General features: G+C 51.3%; 1 protein-coding gene across 1 annotated transcript in view; it reads left to right on the plus strand.

Annotated features, from left to right (window-relative positions):
* LOC130041872 (regulator of G-protein signaling 22-like) overlaps positions 1-18,631 on the plus strand; it is a 94,886-nt gene that overhangs the window by 24,041 nt on the left and 52,214 nt on the right. Inside the window, 2 exon segments of the mRNA XM_056134186.1 lie at positions 505-567; positions 11,403-11,624. Coding sequence (XP_055990161.1) covers positions 505-567; positions 11,403-11,624 — 285 coding nt within the window.

An 18,631-nucleotide genomic window follows, 5' to 3' on the forward strand; every position in this document is an offset into this window, starting at 1 on the left:
CCTGTCTCTGAAGAGTTGGTTCCACTCCATTCTCTCTCTCTCTCTCTCTCTCTCTCTCTCTCTCTCTCTCTCTATCTATTAAAAGTAAAGTAAAGGCCCTCCCGTTGATCATCGATTTGCTCGAGCGGGCCCAGTAACGTCTCCATTGGAGACTTTGTTGTTACTGTGTCTGGCATATCGAATACTCTCAGTAGCTTGCCAGGCTCTCCGAGAGGGGCGGAGGAATCGAACTCGGGTCGGCCATGTTTGCCGCTTGTAAGGCGAATGCCCTACCCGCTGTGCTTTTCTCTCTCTCTCTCTCTCTCTCTCTCTCTCTCTCTCTCTAGCCAGAGATTGTAGCAGTGAACTCTGTTTATAGTGAGAATTCCCTGTTGGCCAACTGAAACTGATTTGAAAATCGACCTTATAATCTATTAGTGGCAGAACTAGAGAGTATTATTGGCTTCTAATAAACCATATTTTAGTTTAAGCCTAACACTGTATTTTTAATTTTTTTTTTTGCAGGAAGATTCTTTGGAAACAGATAGTTTCCTTGTGGATTACTTTAATGAATTCCTAAGCCTGCCTGTGAGTATATTATGTTCTATGGACTATATACCAAAGCAAAATATTGTAATCATTGAATTATCTTGTGAGACCAATGCATAAGGATAAATTTAAAACATTAATTAGAACATTTAGGCAAAGTCTGTGTCTATGTATTAACAATTTGGTTTTGAATCAAATTTAGTACTCATGGAGGAAAACTGGCATTTTTCTAACCTTCAAAAGCATTCTTTTGATGCTTTTGTATCCAATTGGTTACAGTTGTATCTGGCACCATTTCAGGCTTTGAACAGATGTGATAAGGATGGGATATGAAAAGATTTAGAACTAAATTTCATGCCTCTGAGCCATTATTGTCATCCTCTTTGGCAGATATTAAAGTAGCACATGTGTAAGTCAATTAAACTTGTGCAGCAAGAATGTGTAAGATGTAAGTGGGCGCCAAAGAATAGATTTTCAATCTGAGCAGTAACTGAAAGTCGGGAAGGGTCTGGGTGGGAAGGAAAGCACTCTCGCATTTGGAGACAGAGTTAAGCAGGGATGTCAGATAAGGGAAAATTAGATAGGAAAAGGGTTCCATTGCTGGGAAAATAGAAAATGTTTCCTCATGAAAAGACTTATGAGGAGAAAATTTGGAATATAAAAAGGTCATATGTGATTTTTAAAGAAGTAGACCATAAAAATTTGGTCTCTCTTGAAAAGGAAGCATTCAGACACACCCTTTGAAGGAAAGGGCTGATATCCTTATCTCTGTAGATGTATCGGCCTGTGCACATGTATTTGTTTCTTGGTATTTTCTGTTTACCAATGGAATCTGTTGCTCTCGCCCCAGCAGGCGAATAGGTGATTGGACAGGGTTCCTACAGGGGGCTTACCTTGTCCAACTCTCAGCTCTGCTTGGCCACTTGTAGGCTACCAAAATGCCCAGAGTATCTTTCCTGTAATCTCTGCATTCTCAAGTATCCCCACCCCAGTACATTTTCGAGTGAAATTTTAACAACAAATATATATATATATATCTGTATTGGGTTTGATTTTAATGTCCCAAGACATTTTAATGTCCCTTAACGCTCCCTGTGGGTGATCCTACAGACCAGTGTTTGCCAAAAAGGTCAGTGCTCACTGGGGTGCAGTTGTGGGGGCCCTCTGTGTTTGTTACCTTAAAGAAGATAGATTTCCTGGAGTGAATTATCTCTCTTCTAAAAAGGGGGCAGTAGACCAAATAACCTTGGGGAATTCCTTTGGGGACTTGAACTTGCTCCAGGAAAGAAATTCCCCTGCTTAAAAATGTTCTTTTTTTCTTTAAATACTATGATTATCACAGAAAGAATGACAGTACAGAAAATGTACCTCAAATGTAGGAAAGATCCAGCCACAGTTCTGCCACCCAAGTAGAATTATGAGTTGCCCTCTCTGTTTTCTCTCGGGAACTCTGTGACTGGTTTTGCCCAAGCTGGTCCACTGACCTGTTTGTGTTTTCATCCCTTCATCCCATCACACTTCACACGCGGGCTGTGACTTCTTTGTTCATCCCCTGCCCCACCAGGCCAGCTTCTCCCAGTTCCATCGCTCCATATCCCTCTGCCTAGATTCCTCCTCTCTCAGCCCCTTTCGATCTCCCAGCATCTGCCCAGACTTTTCATGCCACCAGGAGGAAGGAGAAAAGTGTTTCCAGAGTGAGTTGGGGGATAGGAAAGGTGATGGATGTTGGATTGTCAGATCATGAGAATTTCCTGGCAAATTCTGGACAAAATTAGTCAAGGCTTGGTTTGTGGACTATCTAGAAGTCAGAACCAGTCTGGGGGATCACTCAGAAAAACAATGCCAGGCCACTCTCTTTTCCTTTCCCTTTGTCCTCTCTCTCTCTCTCTCTCTTTCTCTCTCTGGAGAGTCATGAAATGGTATTTTAAGACACTGTAAATTTAGCTCTGTGATTTCAATAAGTAGTAATCATGCTAATGGCAAGAGTCATAAAAAATGATGTCTTGCTACTTCCTGCTGAAACCCTGTCTAGTGGCTTCTCTGTTCAGTCACAACAGAATCCAGAACCCTACAGAGTCTGACTCCTGCCAGGCATCTGTTGACCCTTATTTCCCTACTGTTCTCCCCCTTGCTAATTCTCTTCTATTCCATTGACCTTCTTCACAGAAAGGAATACACTGCAGACAGGAATATACTGCAAATACTCCTGGTCTCTGAACCTTGTACCCCCCCAACCCAGTCTAGTCACTTCTAGAAAAGCCTTTCTCATCCTCGTCAGCCCTGGCTAAAAGCAATCCATCTGCAGGCACTCACTTTGGCCATAACCCTTATCATTAGCTGTGAAATGAGTTTTCAAATATGTGAACAAGTTCACACACCGCAGTCAGTCTGGGGTGACTCTTAATCGCCCACCGCCTTGTGTTCCTACTCTGATGGATGCGTGGCCTCCATCTCACCTTTCCAGCTACCTGCCTGAATATCGCTTGGGGGCCTCACTCCCACCCCCCCCACTTTCCATCTTGTCTCCCCTCCCCTCCCACCCCAAACCCGGCTGCATCAACCACACACTACGTGTGCTTTTCCTGTACTCTGCCATGGTTACCAACAGGAGGGAGACAGAAGTGAGCTCCAGCCCAGCGTCTCCATATGAGGTGCTAGTCACCTCCCCACCAACTCTCGCCTCCCCCCCCCGCCCCCGCCCCACCAGTAACTTCATCCCACCATTCCTCTCCCTGTGAGGTCCATGGGATGCTCTTAAAAGACTCTGGTATGAAGTCAATATGTGAAGATTCTGGCATAGCATTTGCCTTTCTCTTGCTCACCATGCCATCTTCCATCCCCACCGTGTGAGCGCTGCCACCCTATGTCCTATTGACGGGTCAAAGATCATCTTCGGTGTCCTGCAAATCTGTCCTTGGATTTGGCTTGACTTTTAAAATCTATTTTTGCCAGAGACTTGGACAGATCCTCGCATCTGAGCCAGTGTTTTCCGATTTAAAGCCACTGAGCTGGGGATCGACATAGCCTCTCTGGGTCCATCTGACTTCCAAGTTTGTAGATCCACAGTTGGCAACAGAGGAATGCACTGGTCATTGGGATAAAAGTGAAGTGTTATTTTAAAAAGCAATTAGGGTAGTCCCAAACAAGATACAATCAAGTTTATGTATTTTGGGTGAGAGGGTTGGACCACACTAGTGGTGCTCAGGACTTACTCCTGATTCTGTGCACAAGGGTCACTCCTACTGGTGCTCAGGGGCCCATGTGGGGGTTTGGCAATTGAACTGAAGTTGACAGTGTGCATAGCAAGCACTCTCACCTCTGTACTGTCTCTCTGGCTCCAGGTGAATTCATTCTAAAGGTGCTCGGAGGGTAGTTAAGATCAAGAAGGGTATGGATCCTAGAAGGCACTCGGTTCATGTTTTGTAGGGGGCTGGATCAGACTGAGTTGTCAGACCTGCTGGTCCAAAGAGGCGACCCAGGAAGGCCAGACACTTGTTTTGTATGTGGTGAAGGCAGCTACATCCCTAGTTTGATTTTTCTGACACCGTGTATGTCATTCAGAGCACCTTCAGGGGGATTGCTCCTGAACACAGAGTCAGGAAAAACCACTGGGCACCACTGGGTGTGCCCCTCTCCCCAGTTTTTTTCTCTACTAAGCTAGAACCAGGAAAACTTACTTCTCCTATGAACATGCTAGAAGCTGTGTTGGAGGAGGAGGGGTTACACAGTGTGGGTGTTGAGCCTGACTTGGAGGAGGACTCGAGTGTTGGAAGAGCTGAGGGAGGAGGAGGAAGAGAACAGTTGCTGTGAGGTTGGAGGGCCATACCAGGCAGTTTTGGAGGAAATTGATTCTCCTTCACTAGAAAGAGGAAGTTTGAAGTTTTGTGACGAAAGGGATCCAGGTGTAGGTCAGGAAATGGTCTTTCGGGACTATTTTGTGGGGGTTGTATACATTGAGGGATTAGACATTTTCAGTGAAAGGAAATTGGACCAGATCCCTTTTTTCTATTTTGGGGGGTTTTGTTTGTTTGATTCTTGGACCATACCCAGAAGTGCTCAGGGCTTACTCCTGGCCCTACACCGGGGGATCACTTGTGGCAGTGTTCATGAGACAATATGGGTTGCTGGGTATTGAGGTTGAGCTCATGCAAGGCTAGTGCTCTACTCACCTTACTATCCCTCCACCCACCTCCCTGCAATGACCTTCAGTCTCTTAAAGCACCTCAAAAAGCACTTAGGTCCAGGGTGGAGAGGTAATCAAGCAGAGAGGGTGTTTGCCTTGCATGTGGTCTGGGTTTGATCCCTGGCAGCCCATAGGGTCCCCGGAGCCTGTCAAGAGTAATCTCTGAGTGCAGAGCTAGAAGTCATCCTTGAGCACCATCAGGTGTGTGGTTCAGAAAAAAAATGAAGAAAATAAAAAGAACCCCAAGGGTGATTCTCTTTTTTTGTGTGTCTTTCAAACCAATCTCTCTTCTGCCTTACCTTCTTTGTCACCTTTGACCCTTATACCCCAACAATCGAAGGCTGAATGCTCAGACGGATACAGAGCCTACTGGTCCACAAAGGACCCTTAGACCTTCAACTTCTGAGGCTTCATCCACATCTGGAGTGAAGTGCCCATGGACTCTTAACTGGGCTGTGTCAGAAATGGGCCCAAGATTCAAGTCCTCCTGCTTATATTTTCATTACACCCTTCTGCCCGGGGGGCCCTTTGTAAGATGTAGACATTGATGGCTGGTGGCCATGTCTGTGTTTTTTTTTGATGAGGGGAATCCAGGACAGTTGCTGCTATTATAAATGATTACGGCCCTTTCCAAATCCGCGCTTTCATAACTTCATTCCCTTTGTTCTCTTGCCAGGCTCACATTCAGATATTGTTTTCATTTGGTGTCTGGGAGGGTTTTTTTTATTATTTTTTTTTCTGTCAACTCTTTATGGACAAGTGTTTGCTTATTAAGTTTTCTTCTGTACTATAGTGTGAAAACATTTTTCCCCCTCCTTTTGGTCTTGTTTGGTGTGTTTTATGCTCAGTGACTGTTGTGGGGTTGAATAGATGAGCCCACATACAGATTTAGGTTGGTCCTCTGTGGGTGGTTTAGAATGTTTGTGACATTTATGGTTTGCAGAAGCTGAAGGGGTGGCCTGGACTATACTCTCCGTGCAGGCTAGGTATATCATGTGTTTGCCAGACAGAACTTAGCTATGTGCCATTGGAATTTTACCGCAACTTTTTTTTTTGGACTGATTCTCTACAGCACCCTCACCTGCTTTTAATCTGTAAACGATTATAATTTCTTGCATCTTTATGAAGGAGTTACATGTTCGCTGGATTTGTGGGTAAGGGGAGAGAGATAGAGAGAAAAACAAGTCTAGGTTTGGGAAATGAGTGGATGAAGGGGAACAAAGCTTTGGGGTTTCCTCTACTTGAGTGGACTGAATGGTTTTATTTTGAGGCCATGACCAATGGTAGTACTCAGAGGCCACTCCTGGCTGTAAGCTTGGGGATCATGCCTGGTGTGCCATATGAGGTGCTAGAGAGCCAGCAAGGATCAGCCATGGGCAGAGCAAGTACCTTTTACCCCAACCTGGCCCTCAAGACTGATTTTTAGAGGTGCTGGTGGGCCTTGGGGTGGTTTGATAGGCCCCATGGCCCAGATGAAAGAAGTTCACTGACATAATCCAACACAAGTTATTTTATGAACCCAGGATTCTTTCTGTGGATTTCACACGGCACAGTGTCCACCCCCCACCCCAACCATCCAATTGACGAATATGCCCAGTAAATAGCTCATGCTTAAATCTCTAAAATGACAATAAAACTTAGATTAAAAGAATGTTGTTATTGGTAACCTGCTTGTTGCGGTCAGCTGGTTTTCTTTCACAGTCCACGATGCATGTTTAAGGCATAGCTTTGGCGCTCAATTAGAAGAGACAGAGTTGGAGCAGAAATGAACATGTATTAAATTAACCTAGTCACTAGTTTTTAATTTAAATACTGTTCAACTAAATAATTTGGCACCTGGTGTGTTTCAGTGGTACTGCGCTGGCGGCTTCAGCACGCCACTAATTATTCACAGGTTTGGGGGTTCTCCCCCACCTCCTTTCCCTCCTCTTTTCAAAGAAATGTGGAACCAGCAATTTATTGTGGTAAGAATATTTTCATGCACTTGCTTTTTCTGTGAAAATACTTTTCGCACATGGATGACTGGTACTACAGAGTTAGCTTTCACCACCTTCGGGGTGATTTTTTTGCAGAGAACTTGGAAAAGGAGATACTCTGGAAATAAGAACACGAAGTCAGGGGGGAGTGTGGGCTGACCACTGCCCTTGCAGAAACTCAAGGCGTCCTGTGCTTAGGGACTGAGAATTCCTCGAATCAGCCCGTGGGTTAACCCCCACCTGCCCCCTTTATCCCCGTCTCTCTGCCTACTCCCCAACTTCTGTCATTGATTGAACTAACCTCTGGGGTGTTGTTGATAAGCTTGGCAGTGATAGGAGCAAAGGACTGGTGCCTGGGACGTAGATGGTGCCTGGATGTGACCCTGTGTCTGAAGACCCAGAAGTGCGGCTGAAAGTCACAGAGTTGGCAGCTCACCTGGATTCTGCCCTCAGGCAGCTCAACCCTCTTCCCTGGTTTCCCATCGGTGAGAGGGATCCAAGCTGCCAGCCAGGGTGCCTTATCAATCAAAACGAGTTAGTGGAGCTCAGCAGAGAGTGAGCAGAAGAAGATGGTGTCGGCTGTATCCGTCCGTCCACATCCCCCCCCACCCCCATCCCCAACATTCTGGAGACTACGAGACAGGGAGAGGAGAAGCTGCCCGCCCCTCAGTGCTCCCCACCTTCCTGTACCGCCCCGCACTCCCATCTCACCTGGCCCTCCACCAAATAGCCCAAGAAGCCCTCAGTGCTGTAGGAATCCTCACTGGGATCCTCCCTCTCTGGAGACAGGACCCCCCTGAATTTTGTGGGGGCCCACTTGGATTCTGTATTCTTTCCCCTTCCTTGCCACCCATCAGGCCCACTCCCTCCAGTGGGGTGAGCTTTGTGGCCATGGTGGCTTTCTGTCTCCTTCTTGTTGCCTGAGCCACCCTCAAGGACAGAGAGCCCCAGGAGCCTGTGGGCTGCAGGGTGGAAGCTCTGAAGGGCCCCCAGTGTAGGAGGAAGTCACCTGTCATGTGATAATCAAGACACTAGGAACATGGGGGGTGACCTTAGTAGGGACCCTGGGGGACAGACCTGGACTGATGGATGGTTGAAAAGGGAAGGCAGGGGGTGGAGGGGAAGGTTCAGACCCCTGTTCATGAGAACTCTCAGGAGAGCAGCACGCCCCACCCGACACTTCTTTCTCTCCGCTGTTCCTCCTGGCCTTTCCTGGAGCTGCTCGCCAAGCCCAGTCTCCCAAAATACATAGACACACCAGATGAAACGCTTCAGGGTCGCTCCCCGTGCTTTGTAGGCGACCTCTGCTGTGGCCGGTGGCTGCTGGAACCTTTTGGATGATTTGTCAGTGTTTTGTTGCCTCTTCCTCGCGGAACAAGAGGAATGAGTGTGAAGTGCCTCCAGCAGAGGAAGCAACAGGGTCCATTCCCCTTCCTCTCCTCCTCAGGCACCGGCGCCTGGACCGTCAGCATCAATGAATGGGGTGAGGCATTGGCTCTGTTCTTCACCTTCCATGCTGAGGGCCCGAGCTATAGTACAGCAGGGGGGGCATTGGCCTTCTGTGTGACCAAACTGGGGTCAACCCCTGGCACACTATATGGACCCCTAAGCACCGCTAGGAGTGATTCCTGAACATAGAGCCTGGAGTAAGCCCTGAGCACCAACAGATGGGGCCCAAATAAAAACAAAACAAAGAATCAGAGAATTCTTTTTTAAAAAATTTATTTCATTTTATTTTATTAAATCACTGCTAGGTAGACCCTTACAAAGTTGTTCATGACTCGGTTTCAGTTATACAGTGTTCCAACACCCATCCCTCCACCAGTGTACATTCACTACCACCAGTGTCCCCCAGGTTCCCTGTCCCTCAGGTTTCCTCCCATCAGCCTCACGCCCCCAGCCCTGCCTCTGGCAGGTCTCCTCCTCCTCTTCCCCCCGCTCATTCTCCTCCTCCTCCTTCTCCTCCTCCTTTTTCTCCTCTTCCTTCTCTTCCTTCTCCTCTTTCTCCTCCTCCTCCTCTTCCTCCTCTCTGTCTCTCCTTTTGGGCATTGTGGTTTGCAATGTTCCGTGCATTTTTAAGTGCTATAGGAAGTTTTTTTGTTCTTTTTCTCATCATTTAAAAAATTCTCTCCCCCCGCCATTCCCTCCCTCTGCTATGGTCGACGTTTTCATTGTGACCTTTGCAGTTTGGACTTCTGAACTCACCATTGCTTTTGCGCTTGGGGGTTGAACGTTGATTGAGTAGAGGTTAATGAACTATTGGCTAATGTGGCTGGGATGGTCAGGCTGCCCTAGTGAGAGTTCTGAGTAAGAGGCTAAAACTTATCCCGTTCTCCTAACCTGAAATTTCCAAAAAATGAGAGGCTTGCAGAATGAATCACTAGTTTGAATCTGCCGCCAGGTTGGGGCCGCTGCCTTCCAAAGCTTCTCTGCTGTGTCCTGGATATTTGAACTTGTTATCATGTGCTTGCAAGGCAGGTGCTCTGAGTACATGAGCTCTTCCTCTGAGCTCTGACTTTAAGTCCTCAGAAGGGGAGATGATAAGAAAAGATGATAAGAAAGGTCCATAAACCAATGAATATGTTCTAAGGAACGCAATCGCTACTGTCAAAAATTGCCTCCCTAACCATATCCGAGACCTTGATAATGTACTTCATCATTTAGGAAATGATTAAGCATCTAGGAAATAAATATTCTAGTAAAATGGAGATATTACTATTCAGCTTATAGAATGTATTGGTAAACATTTTGCCAGATTCAACAAGATAATATTTAGGTGTTGCTTAGTTTTGTGTCTCACACCTAGAAAAATACTCAGAAACTACCTATTCATCAGAACAATGGTTGAGCTTTGCTTATAAGTGTTGTTAAATGTGAAATGAGAAAGAGCTTGTGGTGGATCCAGTCATAAGCTATAATTATCAACCAGTATCATTGGTGGCAAATCAACCGGTAGCAATTAATGGAATAATTTCTTTAGTTGTTTTCCTCCATTGACCCTGAAGTCACTATTTGAGGGAGATAAGGTTTCTCTACTCCATTGCCATGAAACATGGGTGTTTCTATGAGTGTGAGTTTTGAGCACTCAAATAGCTTTGAAATTCAAAGTGGTATTATTCTTCTGGGGGACAGTGTATGATATATATCACATTGAAAATAGAGTGCATTTTGGGTGCATAGCATAACTTTGGGCTGAAGCGATAGCATGGCGGGTAGGGTGTTTGCCTTGCATGCGGCCAACCCTGGTTTGATTTTTCCGTCCCTCTCAGAGAGCCCAGCAACCTACCAAGAGTACCCTGCCCGCATGGCAGAGCCTGACAAGCTCCCTGTGGCTTATTTGATATGCCAAAAACAGTAACAAGAAATCTCACAATGGAGACGTTACTGGTGCCCGCTCGAGCAAATCAATGAACAACAGGGAGGACAGTGACAGTGACAGAAGGGGAGATAATCACACTTGAGAGCACTACTAATTTTTTGTTTGTTTTGTTTTTGAGCCACACCTGGTGATGGTCAAGGCTTACTCCTGGCTCTGCACTCAGGAATTACTCCTGGTGGTGCTAGGGGGACCCTATGGAATTTCAAATCCAAGTCAGCTGCATGCAAGGCATACAACCTACCTGCTGTATTATCTATCTCTCTGGCCCCAAGAGAGCTCTATTATCTGTCATTAAATCACACACACACAGATCTTTGAGTTCTAACACTAGTTTTGCTTTATTCTGCTCCTTATTGACTTTTGACTGTGGCTTATCTTGTGATCTTGGTAAACTCAGAGAAGTAGAGCACTTGGCTATACTAAGACCAGTGTCTTCTGCCACATGACTCATGAGATATGAATTAATCCACAGGACTAGGGCTTCCTAAAATCAGTCAGTATTCCCAAAATAGGGCCTGACTCCAGATTTGGGGTGCCCCGGGGAAAAGGGCTGCCAAGCCACTGCTTCTCTGTGGAGGAGATGGTGTCCCAAGAATGGGTTTTGCTTTCCCGTGAGTCCCAGAGTTTGCTGGCAAGTCAGCGTTCAAATCCTACACTCTGACGAAAATTAACTGACTGCCTTTAAATAAAAGTTGGCAGAATCTACCAATTACTGAGAAAAGCTTAGAAATATTATTGTCTTTCACTTTTTTTTTGGACTTACTGAGGGGAATGGTGTTGAAATGCTCCTAAATGAGGAACACATTAACTTGAATTTCTTCTGTTTTTGCAAAGAGAGACAAGCTTTCATGGCTCCCCGGGATGAAAGAGATTGTTAGTTCTTCCCTTTTCTCATTCTTCCCTACTAACTCACCCTAAGAGGACAGCATGGCTGCAGGGACACGTATATTTCTTCCCAGTTCCAAAGAATCTTAGAAGCCTTTTCGAAGGGAATTTCTGCCACCATTTAGCATGTAAGAAAAGTGGTTTCCCTTGCTCTGGAGTTCCAAGCTGCTCAAGGGAGAGATAATAAGAACACGAAATTCTGTGTGTATGTGTGTGCGCGCACACACATATATGTAATATCTGCTCTTCTTGGTAACTGTTTCTGGTTAAAAATAAGAAATTTAAGGGGGTTGGTGAGATAGTAATTGGGTGGGGCAACTTGCCTTGCAAGAGGTTTGGTTTACTCAGCTTCCTGAATGAATGAAGCGGCAGGAGTAAGCCCTTACCATTGCTCGGTGTGGCCCCCAAAACAAACAAAAATTAGTTGTTCTGCAAATTTATTTTTTTTCAGACCTTTCCAGAGGCGATTAGATTTAATGCAGATTATCGTGTTTTTGAAGTAGTTAATAATGCTCCACAACTTCTGGAAAAGCAACTGAAAAGAATTCTATACACCCACCAACCTCGAAATCCCATCTATGATGTTGTAAGGAAAGGAATGTGCGATGGAAAATCCTTTCAGAAGAGGGCCCCCAGTGAGGCGGAGACAGTGAATGTCAACTACAGTATCATGGTAAGAAAGTGTGTCTCAGTCAGTGTGTGTCTTGTGAGATAGGTGAAATTGACAGGAGAAATGAAATTTTACTACCTTGACACCCAAGTTGTTTGTGGCTGTGTCATGTTATTAATTTCAGTTTTCACCTAGCAGTCTGATTGATTTTTATTATTAATATGAAAAGGCTCATGTAATTTACTGTGAATAGCAGAATATTATGTTACTCATGGGTTGTATAAATATGTGCATCCTTTAAGTTTTATTTTTATTTATTTTTTTATTGAATCACTGTGAGATACAGTTACAAAGCTTTCATGTTTGAGTTTCAGTCATTGAACACCCATCCCTCCACCAGTGCACATTCTCCACCACCAATGTCCCCAGTTTCCCCCCCTTTCCAACCCTTCCCCTGCCTCTATGGCAGACATTTTCCCCACTACTCTCTTGCTACTTTTGGGCATTATGGCTTGAAATATAGATACTGAGAGGCCATCACGTTTGGTCCTTTATCTACTTTCAGCGCACTTCTCCCATGTCGAACAATCCCTCCAACCATCATTAACTTAGTGATTCCTTCTCAGTCCCAGTTGCCTTCTTCCCCAGCTCATAGACAGGCCTCCAGCTGTGGAGCAATAATCCTGGTCCTAGTGTCTACTGTCCTTGGGTGTCAGTCTTATGTTTTTTAATATTCCACAAATGAGTGAAGTCCTTCTAATGTCTCTCCTTCTCTTTCTGACTCATTTCACTTAGCATAATACTCTCCATGTCCATCCATGTATAAGAAAAAAATTTCATGAGTTTATCTTTCCTAACGAGAATATCCTGCCCCTGCGCCTGGATGTCCTCACTGGGCCCCTTGGAGGGGGGCGGGCTGAGTTTCCCTCCCCGCCCCGAGCAGACCTCCAGTAGCCAAAGACCTCCAGAACCAGCCACAACCATGCTGAGACCACCCTCCACAGGCATAAAGGTACTGGTAGAGGAACAAAGGCATGTGGGTCTCGGGCTGATATCTCCAAGCCTGCTCAGATCGTGGCTGAGCATCCTCCACTCAGATCTTCCATCTTCCAGTAGGCAGGGTCACACCCACCAACTGAGCCCCAGCGCAGTGTAATCCCATCAACGGCCAAGACCCAGAGACTATAAAACCCAGCTCCTGGAAGAAAACAGTGCAGAGTCTCCTGCCCCCACGCCTGACTGTCCTCTCCAGGGCCTCTTGGAGGGGGGTGGGTTGAGTTTCCCTCCCCGCCCCGAGCAGAGCTCCAGGAGCCGAAGACCTCCAATACCAGCCACAACCACTCTGAGACCACCCTCCACACGAATGAAGGTACCGGCAGAGGCAAAAAGGCATGCGGGTCCAGGGGCTGAGATCTCCAAGCCTGCTCAGATCGTGGCTGAGCATCCTCCACCCAGATCCTCCATCTTCCAGTAGGCAGGATCACACCCACCAACTGAGCCCCAGCGCAGTGTAATCCCATCAATGGCCAAGACCCAGAGACTATAAAACCCAGCTCCCAGAAGTGCGCGGCCACATTTGTCACCGTGGGACATCTTATTATCTCATTCTTACTTTGGACAACCTGGCAAGCGGCCGAATGTAACCTGCCCACATGGCAGAGTCTGGCAAACTCCCCGTGGTGTACCTAATATGCCAAATACCAGTAACAATGATGAGCCTCATTCTCCTAATCCTGAAAGAGCCTTGAATATGGCACTTTTTAAAAATCTCAGGGCTAGGACGAAGGAGATGTTACTGGTGCCTGCTCAAGGCACTCGACAAACAACAGGATGATCGTGATCGTGATCGATCTTTCCTAACAGCTGCATAGTATTCCACTGTGTAGATGCACCAAGTTTCTAGATGCATTTTAGAAATCGGGGCTACACAGTGAAATAGTTTCACCTGGGTTCTAGCCTTTCCAGCTACTCAGGATTGAGATTCTGACTCTCAAGGTAAGTGGTGTGGTTATGACTTCTTTAACCCATTCTCAACTTCTGTATTTTATCTTCTTAGGATGTGGTAACAAAAAAACCCTATCTGAATTCTAATATCGGCTCATCATACTAGCTCTTTGTTCTAGAACAAGTTGTCATCTATTTTTTTTAGGATAGTTATCTGCAACAACTTAGAATAATCATGAAATATCTGTTTTTCTAGTAAATAGGCTAAAAGTATCCAACATTTATCTCTTCTTAAATTAAAAAATCCAGTTCTTAAGGATATCTACGAAATGGGAAAGGATATTTACCCAAACCCATCTGATAAACGGTTGGTATCAAGGACATACAAGCACTGGTTGAACCCTACAAGAAGAAAACATCTAGCCCCATCAAAAATGGGGTGATGGGGAAAGAAAGATGGCGGCCGCACGGGAGCCTTGTGGAAAGCGGGTTTGAGCCGGGCTCGGGGGAGCGGCGGGGACCTCATGGGAAGGGGGGCTTTGTGGGCCGTCCCCCACGCCCCACCAAGGTCGCCAGCTGCCCCCCACGAGCGGCTCTCCGGCACGGCCACGGCCCCGGAGGCACAAGGACTTAGCACAGAGAACCAGCCGCTTGGAGCAGAAAAGCAAATGGACTTGTGTTGATCCGCGCCACCAAGCCTGCCCGGAGGGGGAAGGGCGTTGACCAGCCCGCCTGCTCCTCTCTGGAAAGAAAGATGGCGGCCGCACGGGAGCCTTGTGGAAAGCGGGTTTGAGCCGGGCTCGGGGGAGCGGCGGGGACCTCATGGGAAGGGGGGCTTTGTGGGCCGTCCCCCACGCCCCACCAAGGTCGCCAGCTGCCCCCCACGAGCGGCTCTCCGGCACGGCCACGGCCCCGGAGGCACAAGGACTTAGCACAGAGAACCAGCCGCTTGGAGCAGAAAAGCAAATGGACTTGTGTTGATCCGCACCACCAAGCCTGCCCGGAGGGGGAAGGGCGTTGACCAGCCCGCCTGCTCCTCTCTGGAAAGAAAGATGGCGGCCGCACGGGAGCCTTGTGGAAAGCGGGTTTGAGCCGGGCTCGGGGGAGCGGCGGGGACCTCATGGGAAGGGGGGCTTTGTGGGCCGTCCCCCACGCCCCACCAAGGTCGCCAGCTGCCCCCCACGAGCGGCTCTCCGGCACGGCCACGGCCCCGGAGGCACAAGGACTTAGCACAGAGAACCAGCCGCTTGGAGCAGAAAAGCAAATGGACTTGTGTTGATCCGCGCCACCAAGCCTGCCCGGAGGGGGAAGGGCGTTGACCAGCCCGCCTGCTCCTCTCTGGAAAGAAAGATGGCGGCCGCACGGGAGCCTTGTGGAAAGCGGGTTTGAGCCGGGCTCGGGGGAGCGGCGGGGACCTCATGGGAAGGGGGGCTTTGTGGGCCGTCCCCCACGCCCCACCAAGGTCGCCAGCTGCCCCCCACGAGCGGCTCTCCGGCACGGCCACGGCCCCGGAGGCACAAGGACTTAGCACAGAGAACCAGCCGCTTGGAGCAGAAAAGCAAATGGACTTGTGTTGATCCGCACCACCAAGCCTGCCCGGAGGGGGAAGGGCGTTGACCAGCCCGCCTGCTCCTCTCTGGAAAGAAAGATGGCGGCCGCACGGGAGCCTTGTGGAAAGCGGGTTTGAGCCGGGCTCGGGGGAGCGGCGGGGACCTCATGGGAAGGGGGGCTTTGTGGGCCGTCCCCCACGCCCCACCAAGGTCGCCAGCTGCCCCCCACGAGCGGCTCTCCGGCACGGCCACGGCCCCGGAGGCACAAGGACTTAGCACAGAGAACCAGCCGCTTGGAGCAGAAAAGCAAATGGACTTGTGTTGATCCGCGCCACCAAGCCTGCCCGGAGGGGGAAGGGCGTTGACCAGCCCGCCTGCTCCTCTCTGGAAAGAAAGATGGCGGCCGCACGGGAGCCTTGTGGAAAGCGGGTTTGAGCCGGGCTCGGGGGAGCGGCGGGGACCTCATGGGAAGGGGGGCTTTGTGGGCCGTCCCCCACGCCCCACCAAGGTCGCCAGCTGCCCCCCACGAGCGGCTCTCCGGCACGGCCACGGCCCCGGAGGCACAAGGACTTAGCACAGAGAACCAGCCGCTTGGAGCAGAAAAGCAAATGGACTTGTGTTGATCCGCGCCACCAAGCCTGCCCGGAGGGGGAAGGGCGTTGACCAGCCCGCCTGCTCCTCTCTGGAAAGAAAGATGGCGGCCGCACGGGAGCCTTGTGGAAAGCGGGTTTGAGCCGGGCTCGGGGGAGCGGCGGGGACCTCATGGGAAGGGGGGCTTTGTGGGCCGTCCCCCACGCCCCACCAAGGTCGCCAGCTGCCCCCCACGAGCGGCTCTCCGGCACGGCCACGGCCCCGGAGGCACAAGGACTTAGCACAGAGAACCAGCCGCTTGGAGCAGAAAAGCAAATGGACTTGTGTTGATCCGCGCCACCAAGCCTGCCCGGAGGGGGAAGGGCGTTGACCAGCCCGCCTGCTCCTCTCTGGAAAGAAAGATGGCGGCCGCACGGGAGCCTTGTGGAAAGCGGGTTTGAGCCGGGCTCGGGGGAGCGGCGGGGACCTCATGGGAAGGGGGGCTTTGTGGGCCGTCCCCCACGCCCCACCAAGGTCGCCAGCTGCCCCCCACGAGCGGCTCTCCGGCACGGCCACGGCCCCGGAGGCACAAGGACTTAGCACAGAGAACCAGCCGCTTGGAGCAGAAAAGCAAATGGACTTGTGTTGATCCGCGCCACCAAGCCTGCCCGGAGGGGGAAGGGCGTTGACCAGCCCGCCTGCTCCTCTCTGGAAAGAAAGATGGCGGCCGCACGGGAGCCTTGTGGAAAGCGGGTTTGAGCCGGGCTCGGGGGAGCGGCGGGGACCTCATGGGAAGGGGGGCTTTGTGGGCCGTCCCCCACGCCCCACCAAGGTCGCCAGCTGCCCCCCACGAGCGGCTCTCCGGCACGGCCACGGCCCCGGAGGCACAAGGACTTAGCACAGAGAACCAGCCGCTTGGAGCAGAAAAGCAAATGGACTTGTGTTGATCCGCACCACCAAGCCTGCCCGGAGGGGGAAGGGCGTTGACCAGCCCGCCTGCTCCTCTCTGGAAAGAAAGATGGCGGCCGCACAGGAGCCTTGTGGAAAGCGGGTTTGAGCCGGGCTCGGGGGAGCGGCGGGGACCTCATGGGAAGGGGGGCTTTGTGGGCCGTCCCCCACGCCCCACCAAGGTCGCCAGCTGCCCCCCACGAGCGGCTCTCCGGCACGGCCACGGCCCCGGAGGCACAAGGACTTAGCACAGAGAACCAGCCGCTTGGAGCAGAAAAGCAAATGGACTTGTGTTGATCCGCGCCACCAAGCCTGCCCGGAGGGGGAAGGGCGTTGACCAGCCCGCCTGCTCCTCTCTGGAAAGAAAGATGGCGGCCGCACGGGAGCCTTGTGGAAAGCGGGTTTGAGCCGGGCTCGGGGGAGCGGCGGGGACCTCATGGGAAGGGGGGCTTTGTGGGCCGTCCCCCACGCCCCACCAAGGTCGCCAGCTGCCCCCCACGAGCGGCTCTCCGGCACGGCCACGGCCCCGGAGGCACAAGGACTTAGCACAGAGAACCAGCCGCTTGGAGCAGAAAAGCAAATGGACTTGTGTTGATCCGCACCACCAAGCCTGCCCGGAGGGGGAAGGGCGTTGACCAGCCCGCCTGCTCCTCTCTGGAAAGAAAGATGGCGGCCGCACGGGAGCCTTGTGGAAAGCGGGTTTGAGCCGGGCTCGGGGGAGCGGTGGGGACCTCATGGGAAGGGGGGCTTTGTGGGCCGTCCCCCACGCCCCACCAAGGTCGCCAGCTGCCCCCCACGAGCGGCTCTCCGGCACGGCCACGGCCCCGGAGGCACAAGGACTTAGCACAGAGAACCAGCCGCTTGGAGCAGAAAAGCAAATGGACTTGTGTTGATCCGCGCCACCAAGCCTGCCCGGAGGGGGAAGGGCGTTGACCAGCCCGCCTGCTCCTCTCTGGAAAGAAAGATGGCGGCCGCACGGGAGCCTTGTGGAAAGCGGGTTTGAGCCGGGCTCGGGGGAGCGGCGGGGACCTCATGGGAAGGGGGGCTTTGTGGGCCGTCCCCCACGCCCCACCAAGGTCGCCAGCTGCCCCCCACGAGCGGCTCTCCGGCACGGCCACGGCCCCGGAGGCACAAGGACTTAGCACAGAGAACCAGCCGCTTGGAGCAGAAAAGCAAATGGACTTGTGTTGATCCGCGCCACCAAGCCTGCCCGGAGGGGGAAGGGCGTTGACCAGCCCGCCTGCTCCTCTCTGGAAAGAAAGATGGCGGCCGCACGGGAGCCTTGTGGAAAGCGGGTTTGAGCCGGGCTCGGGGGAGCGGCGGGGACCTCATGGGAAGGGGGGCTTTGTGGGCCGTCCCCCACGCCCCACCAAGGTCGCCAGCTGCCCCCCACGAGCGGCTCTCCGGCACGGCCACGGCCCCGGAGGCACAAGGACTTAGCACAGAGAACCAGCCGCTTGGAGCAGAAAAGCAAATGGACTTGTGTTGATCCGCGCCACCAAGCCTGCCCGGAGGGGGAAGGGCGTTGACCAGCCCGCCTGCTCCTCTCTGGAAAGAAAGATGGCGGCCGCACGGGAGCCTTGTGGAAAGCGGGTTTGAGCCGGGCTCGGGGGAGCGGCGGGGACCTCATGGGAAGGGGGGCTTTGTGGGCCGTCCCCCACGCCCCACCAAGGTCGCCAGCTGCCCCCCACGAGCGGCTCTCCGGCACGGCCACGGCCCCGGAGGCACAAGGACTTAGCACAGAGAACCAGCCGCTTGGAGCAGAAAAGCAAATGGACTTGTGTTGATCCGCGCCACCAAGCCTGCCCGGAGGGGGAAGGGCGTTGACCAGCCCGCCTGCTCCTCTCTGGAAAGAAAGATGGCGGCCGCACGGGAGCCTTGTGGAAAGCGGGTTTGAGCCGGGCTCGGGGGAGCGGCGGGGACCTCATGGGAAGGGGGGCTTTGTGGGCCGTCCCCCACGCCCCACCAAGGTCGCCAGCTGCCCCCCACGAGCGGCTCTCCGGCACGGCCACGGCCCCGGAGGCACAAGGACTTAGCACAGAGAACCAGCCGCTTGGA

Source organism: Sorex fumeus, unplaced genomic scaffold, assembly GCF_029834395.1.
Source record: "Sorex fumeus unplaced genomic scaffold, SorFum_2.1 ptg000002l, whole genome shotgun sequence".
NCBI lineage: Eukaryota > Metazoa > Chordata > Mammalia > Eulipotyphla > Soricidae > Sorex > Sorex fumeus.